The sequence below is a fragment of the Siphateles boraxobius genome, unplaced genomic scaffold (genome assembly GCF_051911475.1).
Source record: "Siphateles boraxobius isolate OS27281-9 unplaced genomic scaffold, OSU_SipBor_1 33, whole genome shotgun sequence".
NCBI lineage: Eukaryota > Metazoa > Chordata > Actinopteri > Cypriniformes > Leuciscidae > Siphateles > Siphateles boraxobius.
In genome coordinates, this window is record NW_027508953.1 from 12704706 (window position 1) to 12727562 (window position 22857).

Below are 22857 nucleotides of genomic sequence, written 5' to 3' on the forward strand. Positions count from 1 at the left end.
GATCTTGGAGATGCCAGTCCCTACTGTTCCGGTCCCAGAGGCAGAGCCAGTGCCTGTCCCAGAGGCAGAGCCAGTGCCTGTCCCAGAGGCAGAGCCAGTGCCTGTCCCAGAGGCAGAGCCAGTGCCTGTCCCAGAGGCACAGCCAGTGCCTGTTCCAGAGCCGGAGGCAGAGCCAGTGCCTGTTCCTGAGCCGGAGGCAGAGCCAGTGCCTGTTTCAGAGCTGGAGCCCATGTCGGTTCCGGACCCAGTGTTTGTGTCTGTGTTTGTATCTGTTCTTGTAAATGTTTCAGATGGACTGTCTGCTTCGCCCTGGCCGCCCGATGGACTGTCTGCTTCGCCCTGGCCTCCCAGGAGTAAGTGGTCTGTTCCTCCCGTCCCGCCCTGGTCTGTTCCTCCCGTCCCTCCCTGGTCTGTTCCTCCCGTCCCGCCCTGGTCTGTTCCTCCCGTCCCGCCCTGGTCTGTTCCTCCCGTCCCGCCCTGGTCTGTCCCGCCCTGGTCTGTCCCGCCCTGGTCTGTCCCTCCCGTCCCGCCCTGGTCTGTCCCGCCCTGGTCTGTCCCTCCCGTCCCGCCCTGGTCTGTCCCTCCCGTCCCACCCTGGTCTGTCCCTCCCGTCCCGCCTGATGGAGCGTCTGGTAGCCGCTCCGTAGGGAGGGGGTAATGTCACGTGTCTGTCCTGTCTCGTATTGCACATGGGTGTCTTTGTTATGTTGGGCCATGTGCTCTTGTCATTGTTTGATCCCTCCCCCTCGTTACCTGATTAGTGTTTGAGTTCTTCCACCTGTTCCCTCTTGATTCGTTCCCTATTTAAGTCTCTTCTTGTTTGCTGTCTTGGTCAGATCTTTGTCTTATGTTACCCCTGTTCCTTGTGATGGTCTTCGTGTTCTTGGTCAGTGTTTGTCATTCTAGTTCAGTTCTGTTTTATGTTTCATTGATTATGTTTTCCCCCTTGTGGGTTTTTGCTTTGTGTTTTTGTTTTCATTTGTTAATAAATATCCTTTTACTGCACTTGAGTCCTCTTCTCCACTTTTTGTAAATTGTATCGTGACAAGGATGCTTTACATGTTCTTGCCCCTTTCCGCCAGGCTACAGTAGAGCTTTCGGGAGAGAAAAGGGTGTCTGCCTCCAAAGTGATTCCTTTGATGAAGATGCTTAATCATGCTGTAACGAGTAAGCTAGAAGGGCTGAAGTCCAATCTAAAAAGGCAGCTGGGTGATAGCCTTGTACGGAGGGTCAGGGAACAAGCAGTACATATTAGAATCACTAAGTGTGATGACCATACCCACGTAATTGGATCCCAGATTAAAAAAAAATAGGATTCTTAAGTCAAGGGAAACTGCAAGAAGGCGTATCAAGATTAAAATCTGAATGCGCTACTGTAATTAGAAGTTCTGGTCTCAATTCTGCTTCCACCAATACATCCCCAACTCAGCTGCCAGCCTCTTCAGAAGCAGGCCAATCCACAGACAACAGTAAGTAGTATATGTCTTTGTTGTGTGAATGTTCAAATTAGTGATTAGTACTGTGAACCATTGTTAATGGAGTATTTTTTCTTGGTACCTCTATTATTAGGTGACCTTTGACATCTGCTTGATAGAACGGTTGAACACAGTAGAAGGAGCTCAAGTGCAACAGCAGATGCTACTGTAGAATTGGACCAATATTTACCTATAGTGAATCTCACAAGATCTGAGGATCCACTGGTATATTGGGCTCAACATAAACATCAGTATCCTCATTTATACCAGCTGGCACTGGCATTTTTATGTTCACCTGCATCCTCTGTTCCATGTGAAAGGATTTTTTCCAAGGCTGGAGAGGTTCTGTCCAAGAAGAGGAATCGTCTAAACCCCAACACACTTGAAAAAATTCTGTTCCTCAATAAAAATAATTTGTAATCCTTCCTTCGTTCCTCTACGTCCCCTGTCCCATAAGCACAACACTGCACAAACAATAGTAACAGTTCTATGCACAAAATGACCAGAAACAATTCTTAACCTTTACCACCCCACACTTTTTCTGTTGCAATTTGCTTTATTACACTCCCTCCAACATAAGCACTGCACTCAACAGTGTCACTTTTGTTGTTCATATTGTCACTATCCAAACCATTTATGACTAATTAATTAACTGTGTGTGTGTGTGTGTGTGTGTGTGTGTGTGTGTGTGTGTGTGTGTGTGTGTGTGTGTGTGTGTGTGTGTGTGTGTGTGACAGTTCACAGTGTGACAAGTAAATTCAGACAGAGAAATATACATATTTTATTGTATACCCAGGCAATGGACAAATGTCTGCTTAAGTCTTTTTATTATTGCAAATGAAAGGTTACAGACATTAACAGTGAGAAGAAAATAATAAAAATAATAAAACAGAACGGGGAGGGGGGGGGGGTATATGGACATCATAAGTCTGCTCAGGGCATTGGTTCAGAATTAATTAATTTGTCTGCTACTTCTTTGCACAGTAGCTAGGTGTCACTAGTGAGCAATGCTGAATGAAGCTTCGAGTAATGAACCTTTGGGTGAAGCCTCATTTTGCTATCACTACAGCTAACTACCTAACTATCTTCATCTCCGGAGGACCTATTGTCCCCGAGAGACAGCCAAGACGCTCTCCACAGGTCACCACCCCAGAGAGTCTCTCGCTTGCCCCACACGTCTCTTTTAAAGTCCCCTTTGTGTCCGTCCACAGGTGAATGCCGCAATTTACAGCAGTCACGTGATTGCCCAATGACGACACACTACACTGGATTTAATAGGGGAAACTGCGAAAACGCAAGTAAATCAAACGATTATCAGTTTAAACTAAAGATTGGACTCAATATAGTGTTCCTTACAACTTAGATCCAGTGATCCATGGATATTGACATGCAGCCAGGAATCGTGTTTCCTGACATTTATAGGCTATGTGCCTGATTTTGACACCGGGGAAATACATAAAGCAAATTTGCCTGTGAACGCTTTATATAAATACAATGTAGGCAGGTCTAAATCCAGGTGATCACTTATATCAATGTTATATATATCATCATATCGTCTAGACTTAAAACTTGTATAGTTTTTTGTCAGTGTTTATTTAAATATAAATTTATAGAGATAAATATAAATTTATTTTACAATATATAGAGAATGATTTTACCACTAAATTCAGCATATTGACACAAAAATGATAACTGCAAATCCACCTTCCGCTGCCTGGAGTCCAGTTGTTTCTATGAATTGCAGCGATTTGCTTCTCTGTTCTGTAGCTTTAGGTAGTCTGTAAAAATATACCTCATATTTCTCGTCAAATCTAGTTGTACAGTCAGTCTCAAAGCTCTTTCCCGTTTTAGACGCGATTTGTGTGTTTTTCCGCAGCATTCACGCTGAAAACCAATGCTGCCGCTCAGTGTTTTGAGATACCCCTCGCTGCAGACTGTAGCGCGGTGACGTCACGTCTCTACGTCACGTATGTACGTGACGTATGTGTTACCACGCATGCGCAAAGTATGACTATCGTCATATAATACGCATGTGCGCACGCACGCGCGCGCAGTTTGTTTCAATCACTTCCGGCGAGAGATTCGATGGCAGTAAGTCAATAAGCTTTATTTATGCTGTTTTAACAATTGTGCTTTTGTGTTAACGGCTTTTAATTCTAAGAGATGTCATAGAGCATCAATGTTTTAGATTTTAAAAAAAAGTTATGACATGTTTTATGATATAAATTTGCATTAAAAATGACAGGGTTTCAGCGAGTCTTAAAATGATATGTAAAAGTCTTAATTCGCCTTTAAACAGATTAAGGCTTGAAAGATGTCTTCAAATAGAGCAGAAAGACTTACATTAATGAGGTCATGTAGTTGATTTTTGCATGCATTGCAAAATAAGTGTTGTCCCCATTATCAGATCATACTATAAAAGTTACATTCCGGAATGCAGTGCATGTACTGTAAGTTATGTTAAATAAATTTGTGGTAAAATAAATTAAAAAGTAGGCTAATGGAGTTGAACATTTGTATTTTGCTAAAATAAAACTAATTGTGATTCTCCTTTGTTTTTTTGTTTTGTTTTTATCATTTAGAAAGCATATTAATGTATTGAGTTCCCTGCAATTTATTCAAGAAATTTACCTTACTCTTATAAAGGTGTTTGAGACCTGGGTCTAAAAATCAAGGGAGTTTTACAGTGTTGTCACTGTGCTGTCTGTACAATCTATCCATCTATATGTCTGTTCTTCCTATCTATCTGTCTGTCTATCCATTTATATCAAAACGTTCTGCTTGAAAACTACTTCAAGCTTTTAAAACTATTTCAAACTTTCAGTTTGTCTTGACAAACTTTTTTTTTAACTAGTTTATGTTGTTCATAAACAAAGTAAGTCTCTTAGGTACTTTACAGACAAAGCCAATAACATTCAAACATATCTTTGTCTAACATCTTCCTGTAATATGTTTAAAATATTTTGAAAAATACATTTCTTTGAGTATGTACTATGTTAATGCCTTTCTTCAAAATGATTCAATATTGTTTTTTCTGCATTTTATCTAAATTAGGTGTTGTGAACTGGAGTGCATTTTCCAGACAATATAAGCAAGGTTTCCTGGTGCCGTACTCAATGACTCAGGGCTTGCACTGCAATATACAAGGACTGCCCACCTGGGTGGGTGATGGCAGAAGCAGAGTCCTGCGTGGATTTTATTCCGATAAGGAGGTTGAGGGCTATTGCTCAGTTGTTTTTTCAATGAAGGAGGGGAATTTCAAGCAGAGTAGTGTGTGTGTGTGTGTGTGTGTGTGTGTGTGTGTGTGTGTGTGTGTGTGTGTGTGTGTGTGTGTGTGTGTGTGTGTGTGTGTGTGTGTGTGTGTGTGTGTGTGTGTGTGTGTGTGTGTGTGTGTGTGTGTGTGTGTGTGTGTGTGTGTGTGTGTGTGTGTGTGTGTGTGTGTGTGTGTGTGTGTGTGTGTGTGTGTGTGTGTGTCTGTCTGTGTGTGTGCATATTTCTTTTACACAATTATCATCTTTGTTTTGAAATAAAGGTTATCACTGTTATGAGTTTGGTTTTTTGAGTTGGCATGCATAATATGTGATACAGAGATTGACAATATACTGTGTGTATTTGGTTTAACTTCAAACTACTTTATTTGAATAAATGTTTTATAATGCACAAAAATAAACAATTATTAACTATTACAGAGGAATGATTAAAATAAGAAATATAAGGTGCCATTAATGTTTACAGTAATTTACACAGTGAAGTGCAACAGAATGTGAAAATAAACTTTAAATAAAATACTACACAGATAATACACAATATATACTTTGAAATTCCATATAAGTTTACCTTGGATCAGGCATAGTTTAAACTATGGATGTGCTCTGTACTCCTTTTTGCTGCTTTCATTATAACTTTAGATTTTTTTTAATACATTATGTTCTTTAAAAATATGATGTAAAATTTGCGCATGCGTTTTAAAGACTCGTGACGTCACCGCGTAACGCGCATGCGCGGTAACACATACGTGACGTACAAACGTGACGTGAATACGTGACGACACCGCGCTACAGTCTGCAGCGAGGAGTACTTGAGTGTTTTTGTCACTTAGTGGGCGTAACCGCAGTCACTCCGGCCAACGGTGACGTCACGTGGATACCCTCTATTGGATGTTAATATCCAATATAGGATATGTAGATATAGTTCGTTCCTGCTTCTTTTTTTACTTTCTGAAAAAAAATATAAATGATTTTCACTGTATATAGTCTAAAGTATGAAAGAAATGTATGTACATTTTTAGAATAACTAATTTCTACATTAAACACAACAATACGCCATCGCATTCGCGACTCTCCTATGATTAAAGGCGACACTTCCGGTTTTCTTCCCACCGGAGCCTCGCTTTCGATTTCTAAATAACGGCGAGTAGGAGGTCTCTGCGGAACAAAAGTGGGCGTTTCTAAATTTGTGGGTGTTTTCACACTGGTGGGTGTTTATAAATCATGCAATGAAAATGATGCAATGAAAATGATGCCCTTCTCCCGACCCCACCCCTAAGACCTACCCACACTGTGACGTGGGCAAATCAGGTAAAGCGGTTGAAAACGCCCCTCTGTTTATGTCCTCGCCCCCTGATTTGGTAACTCCTATTACCGTCTGCAGAGACCTCTATTTTGGAAATAAGCGTATAGGTGCCGGCATAGACATAATAAATACATAGACGCCCTATTGGCCTCTTTGGAACGTTGCTGCGATACGTCAACGCGTCTGCCATTTTGCTGAGGGCAAGACTGCGCTGTAAACAAATGCAAGTAAACGGGTGAGCTGCGGTTTTCCTGGATAAAAATAATGATAACGTTAACATTTATCAACCGATTTCAGTGGTTTGTACGTGGTGTACGCTACTATTACTAATTATATAAAGACCAAATACTACCAGAAAAAAAGTTTCAGTCTTGTTTGTGAAAGGTAATTCCCCGAGAGCTGTTTTCAATTATGTGGCGATTTGTACAGCCCCAAGCAGCTCACGAAAGAGGCATTTTTCTCAGTTCCCGTAATGAGAGGTATGGGAAAGTTGCCCTCCGCAATATGGCAGCGCCGTTGACGTACGCTCCAGGGGCCAATAGGTCCCTACGTATTTATTATGTATATGGGTGCCAATTATTAATTATATTATGTCCTTCGGTCCAAATGGACCCGACGCATTTAAATATATATTTTTTTTTAAATCATAGCTTCATCGGAATGGTCTGAAATTTGGTGACTTTTTTGGTACTTGGTATATGAACATCCAAAAAAATTGGGGACAGGATTTGAATAATCTAAGTGGTTGTAAAAAAAATTGTCACACTCAGGACCTTCGGGTCCAAATGGACCCGGATAGGAAATCAATGGCAAATTGGCAAAAATGTGAAAATACCGAGTTTTTTTGTGCGTACAATCTACAAATCAGCCACGATCCAGAAAAAAAGTACACAACAGTGAAGGGGTGAATCTATAAAACATCAAGAGTGCAAAACACACACACACACACACACACACACACACACACACACACACACACACACACACACACACAAACACACTTTTATACATAAACAAACCAATAAATTCAGATTACCTATGCGTTTTGCATTTTTAAAATGCTCAGTTTGTCCACCAGATGGCATCCATCTCATTTCAAAAATTGCTTTCATGAGGTCTAGGCTTGACTCTAAAATGAAATACAGCTAAAAAAAATATAAAAATAAAAAAATATTTAAAAAAATAATTTTCTATTATATTCAATGGGGGGCGAACTGGGGGGAAATGGGTCATATTTATTGCATAAATATTAATTATAAATCATAAAATTCTCAAAACACCAAAAAAAGAAAAGATTTTTTTATAAAAAACAAGTAAAAAATTTTTTTTGGATTTTCTTTTAATAAATATGAATCCCACCCTTCCGGCCCATTTGGACCCGAAGGTCCTGAGTGTGACTTTGAAATGAAGGACCCCAGAGGGTTAAAAGTTGTTTGCGATCCGCTAGAAAACGAAGAGAAGAAGAAGACGTTCGATCCTTGCCCATGCCTGTTCTTTTACTGTGGTTCCTTGCTCCACGCTCCGTTCCAGTCGGTGGCGGTAATGCACCGAAATCTGGTATGCCAGCCAACCGCCATTAAACATTGGAAGAAAAAGACTGCACGTTCTCTTTCGTCTCAGAGCGGCGAGGTGTTCGGGAGCAGAGACTTGTAAGTGAGAAATACCGTTCGGTTTTTAAGGAAAATTTTGGCCTGACCTAATCATATCATATCATACCATATAAATGACCATTCCATGCATAATGTAAAGTTACTTTCTCTAACACATTAATATAAATCGAACACGGCTCTGTTCGATGGGTTAAATAGTGAGATATGTTGAAAAGTCTTAGCACGTGGTCTTAAATTTTGGAACACAAACTCGCGATGCGACCTAGTGTGTTTACTAAACTAGGGTATTCGCTTTTTATATTAAATAATGCTAAATATGGTATGTTTCAGCATGATTTATGAGCACTCCTGTCCTGACACAAATAATAAATTACTGTCACATATGTGCCAATAAACGGGATGCACTTAAAAATATGTTTAAAAGATACTTTTGCTAAGTGCCTTTATACATCACGGCACATGGAAATTCAAAAAGAGGCATTGCATAAGCGATTTGAAACAATTTCGCCCAAACACTGGCGGACACCCCGCCAGGGGAAAATGTTTCGATCTTGGCGGCCTATAAACGGAGAACTAATTTGGGCCAGGCTTTCTGAATAAAGAATGAATTAATGGACATCTTACAGTCCTGTTTTCAAATTTCAATGTTAAGCACTAAAAACAAGTTTTAATCAAAATGAGATCCCAGCAAGGTAGTTTTCCATAGCCTATGCTGTTTTTATAAGGGATTTTTTGGACCAAATGGAAAGATCGATTGATTTTTGTGATTAATTAATGCTTAATGCTTTTGATTTAATGTTAAATACTTACTAAAATGTTTGTTTTTGCAAACTTTAATGTAATAAAATGTTATTGAATGTGATATCATTCATTTTACTGGTAAGAAATCCATACTATATTGAAATAATGATCATCACTTCAACCCTGTTATCATTTTCAACCCCGTTATGCTGCGTTCAACCCTGTTATTTGATAGTTTTTATTAATATTTTCGTGATAAGAAGACAAATTAGGTCAATGTTTGTTTTGCTGTGTGTAGAATTTACAGGACAGTCGGAAAAAATATGAAAGCCTGATTAAATCCTAATATGTATTTTGTCATAAGATATGAAGACCCATGTTAGATACAGTTTTCATGACCTATTTTGGTATTCAAATGGTGAGTATTTAAAAATAAAATTCTACATGCAATAAGTGATATCAAACAAGGGACATCTCATTGAAAATCTTTTTAAATCATATTTAAACAGGGTCCAAGTGGTCTGTAATGGGGTTGAACTCCAAAACAACTTTCAGTAAGAAAAAACACTCAATATCCATTAGAATTTCATGCCTGAGCTGGGAAAATGCATTTTCTACAGTGGTGGAGGAAGTACTGAATCTCAGTACTTAAGTAAAAGTACAAATAACCAGTGACAAATTTACTTTGGTAAAAGTACCACAATGACAACCCTACTTAAGTAAAAAGTACCTGATTTTTAATGTACTTTAAGTACTAAAAGTACTTGCATAACATGCTCAGCTCACAGTTCTCGGTTCTGTACTGGTGATCCAAGAACTGCTGTACCTGTGCGCGCATGCTCAGTATCAGCTGCTCGTACTCATCACTTCTCTCAGCACAAGTCTCAGTTCAGTGAACTTTTGGATTGACTGAGGTAAAATATACTCCGGGATATTGGTTTATTTCGATTCGGAGGGACTGTCAGGCATGTCTAAAAGTGAGTAACTTGTGGATCAGCGCTGACGCAGGACGCAAAAAGTTTCGAACGATTCAGTCCGCTTAAAGGGTTAGTTCACCCAAAAATGAAAATGATGTCATTAATGACTCACCCTCATGTCGTTCCAAGCCTGCGGATTGACAACAGAACCGGAAGAGAATACAATGCTGAATAAAGTCAGCGTTTTTGTTATTTTTGGAACAAAATGTTTTTTTCTATGCTTCAAAAAATTCTAACTAACCCACTGATGTCACATGGACTACTTTGATGTCTTTATTGCCTTTCTGGACAAGGACAGTATACCGTACATAGATTTTCAATGGAGGGACAAAAAGCTCTCGGACTGAATCTAAAATATCTTAAACTGTGTTCCGAAGATGAACGGAGGTCTTACGGGCTTGGAACGACATGAGGGTGAGTCATTAATGACATAATTTTCATTTTTGGGTGAACTAACCCTTTAATGTGTACTGGTTCGACCGGTTCACTAAAAAGAACCGGTTCAAAAGAAAGATTCGTTCACGAAGTGGAGTAGAAAGTATAATAATTGATGTAAAATGTAATGAAGTAAAAGTCAAAAGTATGCACTATTATTTCTACTTAAGTAAAGTACAGATACGTGAAAAATGTACTTAAGTAAAGTAACGAAGTATTTGTACTTCGTTACATTCCTCCACTGATTTTCTTAAAGTTTGACTAATCCACTATGACATGAAATGATCAGAAATATAACTATTTGAGGTGTGTATATATATATGTATGTGTAATATATATATATATATATATATATATATATATATATACACCCATATATATGTGGTATGACCCAAAAGGCACTCATCTAAGAGAATGACTGTAATTATACATGCAGGGCTCTATACACTTATTTTTTAGCACTTGTACATGCATTTACACTGCACATACAAATTGCATAGGCTAAATGTTATGAGATTAATAACCCAAGAATAGACTAGTCATCAATTATAGAACATGTCAAAGAAATGAAATCAAACACCTTGTAATCACTGTAGGAGTCATCAAGCTGTGCTTTTGTTTTGAATAAACTACCTCTATTTGCGAAAAATTAAATGGTGCGCCTATAAGCATGTTTCTGTTTTTGTACAAAGTTTCTTAGACTTGAGGTTTGAAATAGAATTGAACTTCTAATCGGGTGTTATGCTGCAAGTTTTTAGCAGCAGCGTGTTGCAGTTTTGGTTAATTACACCTTAAAATACTGTCTTTTAAACAATTTTCACGTAGAAATTGCACATAATTGAAGAAAAGGGCAAATAATTGTTTATATTGTAGGATAAAAATACTCTGATTAACTTTGTGTGTGGTCATGTCACACCTGGTTGGGACACTTAAGTTTCTCTGTGTTTTCCTTTGTTGTCTGTAGCAACTCTCATTTATTCCCTTGGATCAAATAATTTTTTTCTCTTTTCCTTATTTAGGATTACAACACTGTTAAAGTATGCCAAGTACCTTCCCCATTCTGGCTGTCACTACTCGCACGTTTCTATAAGGCCTGGTGCCCCATAGTGGGGCAGATGACAGACTGCACGGCCCTAATAACGGTAGCTGTTGACCGTACACAATAAGAATGCATTCCAGATCATCTAACTCCTTAAAGGAGAGGGGGGGTTTTGACAGACTGAAGGCAGTTCATTTTTCAGATATAAATTAAACTTACTTTTTGAAAAGTTATGTCTAAAGAGCGTGACTAGAGTCACATCCTGATGTTGCTCATTGTCCTGGTGTGCTATAGTACTCGCAGAGTAACTCTCTGCTTATTCATTGGCTGCTGCTTTCCATTGTCCAGCCAATCACCAACTCAGATACAAATCCACCTACTTTTTTGATCCTTGTTTCTGTTGCAGTTGTTTCCTGCTTGATCAAGTGTAATGTGGTGTTGCCTCTCTCAAACTACAGATGTTGGTGAAAGCGATCACTTAGCATCCCCCGTATCGCTCAGGAGGCAGGCTGTAGATGCGTCCTCCCTTCACAACCAGGTATAAACAACTATTACATGGAAATGGAATACCTGTTCACTTTTGAAAAGAATACTGTAATGCAGGGAATTCTTAGTGTTCAATTGTCACCTGTATCAAAGCTGAATGAAAGAACAATGCAGTCATTAAAGCTAAATGTAATAATATGTTTGGTCATAGAAGGAGAGAGAATTTAAATAAGTAGGCATTATTGTGGTTTTGTACGTATTTTGATCCATCTCAAGACCCACCAAAATATTTAAGATTAGAAAACAATACGCTCTATACACGAACGCTGCTGACGTATTTCCGGTTGGATCTCAGCCAGCGTCTTTACTTCCGCAAAGCGCGAAGTGTATAGCGGCAAAACTTTAATAAAATTCATTTTCTCAGAAACGGAGACAACGATTTTAGAAACCGATTCGCTAGTCTGATTTCGCACGATATGAGAATACTCACCCTCAAAGTTTTCAATGTAGGTCGAAATATAAAATTTAAAGCCCTTCTCTTTTTTAGTCTTATGTGTGACAGCTAACTGCCTCACAGTGTTGTTAACATCATTCACGTTAACCACAGGAAGTTTTTGTAAACAGCAAGTGTAATTTGCCATTATCTCCACCTAATGCAAAACCGGCTTCTGACGCAGTAACTGGGCGGGCTGAGACAAAACGCGGAAGCGATCGTGCATAGAGCCTATTGACATTACTGTAAGCTTGATGTTAATCAAAAGTTTGACATGACAGAAATCGAGTATTTAATAAATAAATGTAGTACAACTTTAAAATTTCGATACTAATATTTGCGTTTTAATTTCTTCATTTACAGATGTTAAAGAGTATATGAAATATGTCCGTAACTTGAAACTCGCTCTCTCAGGTCCGAATATGAACTGTAGTCTGTGCTGCGTAAGTTAAACTCTCTGTGGTGTTCAGCGCAGAAAACGCCCTCATTTTACAGACTACACAGATACAATGTATCAAGAAAATGAATTGCTTGTCTTCATCTGATTGTAATTTGTATGTTTGTGATCATACTACTTTTTGATGCAAAGCGAGACTAGAGTCACATCCTGATATTGTTCATTGTCCTGGTGTGCTATAGTACTCGCAGAGTAACTCTTAGCTTATTCATTGGCTGCTGCTTTCCATTACCCAGCCAATCACCAGCTCAGAAACATGCTAATGTTGTGGCATTTTTCTGTTTTTGTACAGTTTCTTAGACATGAGATTTGAAATGGAATTTTACCAGGTGTGATGCAAGTTTTTACACTGAAAAAGACTGGCTTTGAAACTATTTTCATGTAGAAATTTAGCAAAAACTGGCAAATAATTTTTTACAGTGTAGGATAAAAATGCTTGGATTTTCTTTTTTTTTTGTGGTGATGACCATTTTGTCATGTCACACCTTGTTAGGACACTTAAGTTTCTCTGTATTTTCCTGAGCCTTGCTTTGTTGTCTGTAGCAACTCACATTTATTACCTTGGATCAAATAGTTTTTTCTTCTCCTTATTTAGGATTACATCACTGTTAAAGATGTATGCCAAGTACCTTCCCCATTCTGGCTGTCACTACTCGCACGTTTCTATAAGGCCTGGTGCCCCATAGTGGGGCAGATGACAGACTGATGATGCACGGCCCTAATAACGGTAGCTGTTGACCGTACACATCAAGAATGCATTCCAGATCATCTAGCTCCTAACAGGAGAGGTGGGTATGTTGACAGACTGAAGGTAGTTGTTAATTTTTTTCAGATATAAATTAAACTTACTTTTTGAAAAGTTGTCTAAAGAGCGAGACTAGAGTCACATCCTGATGTTGCTCATTGTCCTGGTGTGCTATAGTACTCGCAGAGTAACTCTCTGCTTATTCATTGGCTGCTGCTTTCCAATGCCCAGCCAATCACCAGCTCAGATACAATTTCTTCAACTTTTTTTGATCCTTGTTTCTGTTGCAGTTGTTCTCTGCTTGATCAAGTGTAATATGTTGTTGCCTCTCTCAAACTACAGATGTTGGTGAAAGCAATCATTAATAGCATCCCTCGTATCGCTCAGGAGGCAGGCTGTAGATGCGTCCTCCCTTCACAGAGACAATCAGGTACAAACTACTATTACATAGAAATGGAATACCTGTTCACTTTTGAAAAGATTACGGTAGTACAGGGAATTCTTAGTATTCAATTTTCACCAATATCAATGCTGAATGACGCATGATAGAAAACAGAACGCGGGTCAATAGTTTTTTATTAACTTGGTGTTATCATGCGCAGCTGAGTGAACAACACAGGATTACTGTGTGTCGCATTTGGCTTTCTGCTGATTGCAAACGCAGGAGACAGTGGATTTCCATTAATTTGTTGCCCTGAGACCACGCGCTATGTGTGTGCGAATACACTGCAGACTCACTCTCGCTCTTATCTAAGGTAAATTAACACTATCATCCCTTACATGTGTTTTATTTAACTAAATACATCATAATCAGCTAAAAATCATGCGCTGGTCACTTTACTTCCTGGAGAGTACCTCTCAGACCACCTCCTCCAGGCAGTCTTGGGTTTGGTACCCCGGTGCGCACCCGGGTCCGCGTGACAGCATTCACATTAGCGATTTTTCATGCGAACCGTGCCCCGTTTTGTTCTAAACTAAACTGCCAGTGTGAAAGCCCCCTAGAGTTTTCAAGTAAGCCAACTGAAGTAGCCTACTGTACACGTTAGCGCCTATTTGTTTACGCTAGTGACTGCTATCTAGGAATTCGCAGGCTAAGTGACTGAGGGTGCTTTCACACTGCCAGTTTAGTTCGGTAACTAAACGTTAGCCCAGTGCATAACAACAATCGTTGATTGCTGAACAGAAATTGTGTCAGATGGAGTGTCATACAAGCCTACTGTAAGGTTGAGGATGGCCTTATGCAATATTTACACTGCTCTATTCCAGTAGATAAATGTATATGAAATGAAATACATTTTTTTTTTTCAATTAATATAGGCTATTTATCAGGCAGGTGCCTGTGCACTGTCAGAGTCTTCTAGGTTAAAATGGAATTACATGTTGTTATTGCACTGTCTCAGATTTTGTTCAAATCCTATGTCTGCATATTTTCAGACCTTGAAATTACTTCAGTTTTACAGCCTAAAAATCACATTATCTGGGAAGCAATATTTGGACATTAATATAATGAAAAGTATTATTCATAGGCAGTCCAAACTTTGTAGGGTGAAAGACAAACATGTCAATATGACTGAACCATTACAAGTTTGTACGGCATGCCCTAGATTTGGAAAAGTGTGAAAAGACTGACAGTAGCATAAACTTCAAGCAAAATCTAGGAGGATGCAGCAACTGTTTTCCTGGATTTTGTCTGATTTGAGACAGAATGACCCAGCTGCATGTCATTTGGCTCAAATCCTCCCACTCATTGCTACTAGACAGTGATACATTTTGAAAAATAAGACCTGTTTTGCTTAAATGTCTGATCCTCTGCTATTACGAAACACAATTTTGGTTGTGTATAGCATTCTCTTTTAATGTGATTAAAAACACAAAATAATAATTTTGACTATGTATGTAATTTACGGTGGTGTAAGGTGCTGGAAAAGCTTTAAAATGGACCTTGAAAGTGCTTGAAAAGTGCTTGAATTTGACCGAACCAGTTACAGTTGCAGTTACAATGTATTAAAGCTATGGTATACAATGTTAAAAATTGGTCGAGAAAGCCTGAGATGTTAGGGAAGTTTAAAAAAAACTCATCCCGGCCCTCCACACACACCCCTCCCCTATGTGCTACCTGATCCCTCCCACCGGGAAACTAATTGAACAATGTCACTCAGTCAGGCTGTGATCACCGGTAGTAAACATCGGACACACATCATATGTAAAAATTGCCTTTAGACACTTGAACTTAGTTGCTTCATCAACAATTCAATGTCACGTTTGAGTTCAAGTCAACGCAAGATTAGCAACACATGAAATGTTCTAAACTCCCCACCACCATTAGTATAATACTAGTATTGCTAAGGTTTTCAGTAATTGTTATTGCAGCACACAGCGCATCTTGTTCAAATTTCGATCGGCTCGAACAGAAACCCGCTAGGCCTACTGAAATATATTCAAGGACTTCAAGAAATATAATTACTTTGACCCGTGATAGGCGATGCTAAACGGCTAACATTCCAATGCCGACCGGCAGCAGGAGCAAGTTGTCAAACTGATAAAAAGCTATTTATGTAACACATCACACCATAAAAGTATAAATAAACGTTTACCTGCTGAACAAAAAGTCAGCCGTGTCAGTGTCGGTCTTCAGTCCCAGATCTTCCTGAAGCTTCCTCCAACGGTCAATGGTGTACCCTATATTTATCCTACTCAAAGTTCGGCGTTCTTCACATTTTCTTTTTTATCTCTGCTCATTCCTCTAATGACTTTCTGCTGTCTTTTTTTTATTTTATCCATTGCTGATATGCTACTTAGCTAGCTACCATAGACTGTCAGCTGCTTACGGGTGCAATTTCATGTCGCAGGAGGGGGGCGGGTGCGGTGGAGACGCGAACGCCAGGCGGAGTTTCAAGTGGAGCTTCAAGTGGAGCTGGTAATTGGATGAGAGCAGTTGACCAATGTAAGCTGTCCGGCCGGACAGCTTACATTGGTCAACTTCTCTGCGGCTGAACAGCCAATAGAGTGAATGGATTTTTTTCATTCTTTTTTTTCATTCTTTTTCTATTCATATTGTTAGAATTGTACTATATAACCAGAACCAGCATCTAAACAAGGATATTAATAATGAACAATCTTTGAAATCGTATAACATGGCTTTAAGAAAATGAATTGCTTTTCTTCAGCTGATTCTCATTTGTATCTTTGTGATCATACTACTTTTTGATGCAAAGCGAGACTAGAGTCACATCCTGATATTGTTCATTGTCCTGGTGTGCTATAGTACTCGCAGAGTAACTCTCTGCTTATTCATTGGCTGCTGCTTTCAATTGCCCAGCCAATCACCAGCACAGATACAAATTCGAGTTTTTATCCTTGTTTCTGTTGCAGTTGTTTCCTGCTTGATCAAGTGTAATGTGGTGTTGCCTCTCTCAAACTACAGATGTTGGTGAAAGCGATCATTAATAGCATCCCCCGTATCGCCCAGGAGGCAGGCTGTAGATGCGTCCTCCCTTCACAGAGACAACCAGGTAAAAACAACTATTACATAGAAATGGAATACCTGTTCAAAGAATACAGTAATGCAGAGAATTCTTAGTGTTCAATTGTCACCAATATCCATGCTGAATGAAAGAACAATGCTGTCATTAAAGCAAAACGTAATAAAATGTGTGATCATAGGTGGAGAGAGAATTTAGGTGGAGAGAGAATTTAAATATGTAGGCATTGTTGTGGTTTTGCACTTATTTTGATCTATCTCAAGACCCACCAAAATATTTAAGATTAGAAAACAATTGACATTACTGTAAGCTTGATGTTAATCAAAAATGACAGAAATCGAGTATTTAATAAAAAAAATGTAGTACAACTGTAAAATTTCAATACTAATATTTGCGTTTTAATTTCTTCGTTTACAGATGTTAAGAGTATATGAAATATGTCCATAACTTGAAACGACCTCACTCAGGTCCGGATACAGTCAGGTCCATAAATATTGGGACATCGACACAATTCTAATCTTTTTGGCTCTTTACACCACCACAATGGATTTGAAATGAAACGAACAAGATGTGCTTTAACTGCAGACTTTCAGCTTTAATTTGTGGGTATTTACATCCAAATCAGGTGAACGGTGTAGGAATTACAACAGTTTGTATATGTACCTCCCACTTTTTAAGGGACCAAAAGTAATGGGACAGATTAACAATCATAAATCAAATTTTCACTTTTTAATACTTGGTTGCAAATCCTTTGCAGTCAATTACAGCCTGAAGTCTGGAATGCATAGACATCACCAGACACTTGGTTTCATACCTGGTGATGTCTGCCAGGCCTCTACTGCAACTGTCTTCAGTTCCTGCTTGTTCTTCGGGCATTTTCCCTTCAGTTTTGTCTTCAGCAAGTGAAATGTATGCTCAATCGGATTCAGGTCAGGTGATTGACTTGGCCATTGCATAACATTCCACTTCTTTCCCTTAAAAAAACTCTTTGGTTGCTTTCGCAGTATGCTTCGGGTCATTGTCCATCTGCACTGTGAAGCGCCGTGAAGCATTTGGCTGAATATGAGCAGATAATATTGCCTGAAACACTTCAGAATTCATCCTGCTGCTTTTGTCAGCGGTCACATCATCAATAAATACAAGAGAACCAGTTCAATTGGCATCCATACATGCCCACGCCATGACACTACCACCACCATGCTTCACTCGTGAGGTGGTATGCTTTGGATCATGAGCAGTTCCTTTCCTTCTCCATACTCTTCTCTTCCCATCTCTCTGGTACAAGTTGATCTTTGTCTCATCTGTCCACAGTTCTGGAACAACATCCTATGAAGGCTTTTTTAGATGTTGTTTGGCAAACTCTAATCTGGCCTTCCTGTTTTTGATTCTCACCAATGGTTTACATCTTGTGGTGAACCCTCTGTATTCACTCTGGTGAAGTCTTCTCTTGATTGTTGACTGACACACATACACCTACCTCCTGGAGAGTGTTCTTGATCTGGCCAACTGTTGTGAAGGGTGTTTTCTTCACCAGGGAAAGAATTCTTCGTCATCCACCACAGTTGTTTTCCATGGTCTTCCGGGTCTTTTGGTGTTGTTGAGCTCACCGGTGCGTTCTTTCTTTTTAAGAATGTTCCAAACAGTTGATTTGGCCACACCTAATGTTTTTGCTATCTCTCTGATGGTTTTTTTGATTTTTCAGCCTAACGATGGCTTGCTTCACTGATAATGACAGCTCTTTGTATCTCATATTGAGAGTTGACCGCAACAGATTCCAAATGCAAATAGCACACTTGAAATTAACACGTCCGCTCCGAAAAAGGACCCACGCGGTACACGACTGCGATCCTCAGCAACACAACGAGAACCATATGCAAGTATTGGTTATGACCTGACGTGATTTCTTGTTGTCTCTCTTAAGGTTACATTGTCTGTGATTTTTGCCATGCTGAGAGATCATCTCGGTCATCTCTCTTCCTGACCTTTAGTTAATGTGTGTCTCTCTCTATTTCTCTCTCTCTCTCGTTTTCTCTCCCTCTCTCATCCTATTGTAAATTCGTGTTTGTTATGTTTTCCGTTCTGTCTGTTCCGGTTGTATATACATATATATTATGTGAATTGTAGTTTGATGTATTATTAGTCCAATTATTAAAACCATTATATTCTTGATTGCTTCTGTCTAAAATGCTCATTTTTACAAAGTCAATAAGATGTTGATCCTAGCTACAAAAGCTTTTATTATTGACTACGTGGAGTAGTCTAATTTTATAAACACAGGAAAATTAATGTTCACGGCCAGAAAATTAATATTTCTTGGAGTTTATAAGAAGTGTTAACTTTGTTGAAAAGTTGATAAGTTAATCGTACGGCCGTTTGCTGGACAAACAGTTCGATAGCTAAATTAATTCCATTAAAGGTTATCTCATATAATCGATCTGGAAGTGGATAATTGATATATGAGGAATTATAATTCGTTGTGATTGATCATTCATATGTACAATCGATCGATTTTCAACTTCGATAATTTAACTGTAATATGCAATATATTAATCATATTCATGATTAATTATTCAAATACCCTATATATATTTAAGCTAATTTAATGTAGGCTCATTGTCGCTACAACAGTGTGTAGGATAAAATTGCTTGGATTATAGTTTCTTTTTTTGATGACCATTTTGTCATGTCACACCTGGTTAGGACACTTAAGTTTCTCCGTATTTTTCTTTGTTGTCTGTATTTATTCCCTTGGATCAAATAGTTTCTTTTCCTTATTTAGGATTACATCACTATGCCAAGTACCTTCCCCATTCTGGCTGTCACTACTCTCACGTTTCTATAAGGCCTGGTGCCCCATAGTGGGGCAGATGACAGACTCTGATGATGCACGGCCCTAATAAAAGTAGCTGTTGACCGTACACCTCAAGAATGCATTCCAGATCATCTAACTCCTTACAGGAGAGGTGGGTATTTTGACAGACTGAAAGTAGTTGTTAATTCTTTCAGATATAAATTAAACTTACTTTTTGGAAAGTTATGTCTAAAGAGCGAGACTAGAGTCACATCCTGATGTTGCTCATTGTCCTGGTGTGCTATAGTACTCGCAGAGTAACTCTCTGCTTATTCATTGGCTGCTGCTTTCCATTGCCCAGCCAATCACCAGCTCAGAAACATGTGCAAACATCAGCTTGTTTTTGTTATTGAGATTGTGGCATCTCATGATGTGTAACACCTGTTTTATATTGTCTTAGGGATCATCCAATGCCATCAAGAAAGATGACCTGAAAAAAACGTTGTGATGCCCACCTGTTTTTCAAATTTGTTGTTTTAACAAAAACAAAATTTGAATAAACTTATGATTGTCCGTGTCGTTAAAGAATTTTAGATGCCAGATATCAGTCACCTTTAATTTATATAGCGTTTTTTACAATACAGATTGTTTCAAAGCAGCTTTACAGTGATAAGTTTATTGCTGTACAGCAATTCTAGAAGAAAATAGTGTCATAGTCCAGCTTAAGTAAATTCAGTGGTTAATTTGTTATAATAACTAAATTAAAGCGGCACTATGCAGGATTTCGGTTTTTGTCAAACAGCGATCCCTAGAGTCGCTGTAGAGTACTTGTATTTAACGTTACTGTCGTAAACACCACTCACGCAGAGCGTATCTGCACTCACGGCCTCTGCACTTTATAATAATAAAGTAGCCTACCGCGTTAGGCTTACCTGAGCCTAAATGCCAGATGACACCAATAAAGTGTATCATGTACGTCGCATTATTTCGCAGGGCTCTCAAGTTTTGAAGACAGGCAAGAACGACATCCAGCTGACAGATACATTTTTGTCATTGGTTGTTGCGTTAAATCTTACCCAGATACAATAGTGCTATTTTCTGATTGGCTATTGTGTAGCTCGACGAACAACAGAGGAGACGCGCTTGATTCCTGCCGGTTCCACAGTGAGAGCGGCGCGGCCAGAGTTTTGGCATATTAAATATATTACAAATAGTTTTTCAGCGTGAGAAATACAATGTGTGGCAGGAGAGCGTGACAAAAGACCGAAATGAGTGACTGTCACGCTCAATGCATGACACTTGAGAGCCCTGATTTCGTAACAATGTCCGTTATGATGATGTTAGACATGATTATTGCAATTTATCATAATAGTTTGCAAATTGTGCTCATTTACACTATTTACAACATGTAGGCTTATTTATGTCCTGATAATTATGTGAGATATTGACAACTGTTCTCATGATAATCGCAGGAATCAAATTTGACAGTGAAAGCCTGAGCGAGTGGGACTCTTGCCCGGTTCCTCGTGCTGTCAGATTCTCGTTACCTTTTTCTAGACTCTTCCGACCGCGCTTTCTTCGTTTTTTTTCCGCCATTCTGAAAACGCAGGTCCGATGTTTACTCGTGTCTGACTCCTCGCTCGGTCAGTCTGCCATTTCCTCTTTCTGTTCATCCGACAATGCTTTTCCAGCTTTCTGCTTCTTATATGCCAGCTTTGCCATGGGACGATAGTTGTCCTTATAGCTAGCCGTATCCTGGATGGGGGCCTGTACGCGTGCAGTGCCGTAAAGCAATTCGCTACCTCGCGAGACCTGATATCACACGATACTCCGAACACTGAGTTGCAAGGGTGGTTTTGCGGCTCACAGGCACCAGGGGGGTGCGAGACGACCACCATTCAACACGAAATTAGTAATATAAACATTACAATGACTCCAAAGCTGTTCGGTTAAGGTAAAAAAGTTACTTAGTTCTGCTTTAATAACTTTTTTATCTATACAGTCTCTCTAGCTCAGCACAGTTCTCATATAATATGGTTAAATATTAGGTTTCCCTAACTAAGCAAGCCAAAGGTGACAGTGGCAAGGAACCAAAACTCCAGGTGACAGAATGGAGAAGAAAAAACCTTGGGAGAAACCAGGCTCAGTCAGCGGCCAGTTCTCCTCTGGCCAACGAACGGTGTATGATTATGATTCAGGCAGCATTACAGATCAGAACATTGAGAAATAAGTAATGGTATAGCTGAAAAGGAAAAACTGCTATCATTTTAAAACCATATTATTTGACATGTTTATATGTATATATTTTTGCTTTCATTTAACTGTGACACATTTTCCAGGTAAAACCAAAAAACATGATTGAAAAGAAACCTTGGATTACATTAAGTGGGTGTGTAATGTGACATTAAAACCAAATATATAAACTTAAGTTTAAGCATGTTTTCTTAATGCACACTGTAACATTTTCAGATTTTGTGCATTTTATTTTAAGTTTTTAGTGCTTGTTTACATCAGACATTCCAAACATAGGGTGATAAAGGTCTACCTTTTTTTTATTATTCAAGGCCACAAGAATACGGTTTGTCACATTTAACATTATCTGCCTGAAAAGTTATTTTTAAAACATCTGTCTGAAAATAAAAAGCAGATTAAATATAAAAAATGTTTTCATGTTGTCTAGTTTTCTGATTATATAGGTTTCTAGACCCTACCAAAATAATCCTGAGTAAATGGCCTACAATGACCACACAAAAAAATCCCCGAAGTCCACATAACTCGTGTATGTGATATTTAGCTTATTTTTTTTCCAAAACTTGTTTAATTTTCTATCTATAACAAAACAACATATGATTTATTAAATGTTAGCACTATGCGTCGTTGCACTGTTATACATTATAGCTGTCCAACAATACTTCAAATATTCTTTGGGCTTTTGGTGCTCTATAAACTCAGGAGATGCTGCCTCCTGCTGAAACCTTAACTGCTGATGTCACTGTTGGACAGTCACTTTAAAAAGTGATACACTGTTCAGTCTCACACTTGCTTAATTTTATTTTTCGTACTGTTATTTTCTCATCCAATATTTTAGGAGGCACTGCCTTCATTGGGAATGCGGCTGATACTTACAGGTCCTTCTCAAAAAATCAGCATATTGTGATAAAGTTAATTATTTTCCCTAATGTAATGATAAAAATTTAACTTTCATATATTTTAGATTCATTGCACACCAACTGAAATATTTCAGGTCTTTTATTGTTTTAATACTGATGATTTTGGCATACAGCTCATGAAAACCCAAAATTCCTGTCTCAAAAAATTAGCATATCATGAAAAGGGTCTCTAAACAAGCTATTAACCTAATCATCTGAATCAACTAATTAATTATAAACACCTGCAAAAGATTCCTGAGGCTTTTAAAAACTCCCAGCCTGTTTCATTACTCAAAACCACAATCATGGGTAAGACTGCCAACCTGACTGCTGTCCAGAAGGCCTTCATTGACACCCTCAAGCAAGAGGGTAAGACAGAAATAAATTTCTGAACAAATAGGCTGT

The 22857-nt window shown here is 38.8% G+C and overlaps 1 protein-coding gene and 5 non-coding genes across 6 annotated transcripts; all 6 read left to right on the plus strand.

Annotated features, from left to right (window-relative positions):
* Nucleotides 1-7672: 7672 nt before the first annotated feature.
* LOC143701878 (uncharacterized) lies at nt 7673-21965 on the plus strand. Its single transcript, XM_077195576.1, has 6 exons — nt 7673-7696; nt 13373-13460; nt 15880-15947; nt 16455-16542; nt 19292-19475; nt 19764-21965. Exons 2-5 carry the CDS (start codon nt 13373-13375, stop codon nt 19369-19371), a joined length of 324 nt encoding a protein of 107 aa, XP_077051691.1. The 5' UTR covers nt 7673-7696; the 3' UTR covers nt 19372-19475; nt 19764-21965.
* On the plus strand, nt 11092-11221 carry LOC143701959 (small nucleolar RNA SNORA3/SNORA45 family). The gene has a single exon (XR_013190224.1). It is a non-coding gene; the product is annotated as a small nucleolar RNA SNORA3/SNORA45 family (small nucleolar RNA).
* LOC143701955 (small nucleolar RNA SNORA3/SNORA45 family) lies at nt 12416-12545 on the plus strand. The gene has a single exon (XR_013190219.1). It is a non-coding gene; the product is annotated as a small nucleolar RNA SNORA3/SNORA45 family (small nucleolar RNA).
* LOC143701958 (small nucleolar RNA SNORA3/SNORA45 family) lies at nt 13156-13285 on the plus strand. Its single transcript, XR_013190223.1, has one exon. It is a non-coding gene; the product is annotated as a small nucleolar RNA SNORA3/SNORA45 family (small nucleolar RNA).
* Nucleotides 16244-16373, plus strand: LOC143701956 (small nucleolar RNA SNORA3/SNORA45 family). Its single transcript, XR_013190220.1, has one exon. It is a non-coding gene; the product is annotated as a small nucleolar RNA SNORA3/SNORA45 family (small nucleolar RNA).
* Nucleotides 19559-19688, plus strand: LOC143701957 (small nucleolar RNA SNORA3/SNORA45 family). The gene has a single exon (XR_013190222.1). It is a non-coding gene; the product is annotated as a small nucleolar RNA SNORA3/SNORA45 family (small nucleolar RNA).
* Nucleotides 21966-22857: the final 892 nt, after the last annotated feature.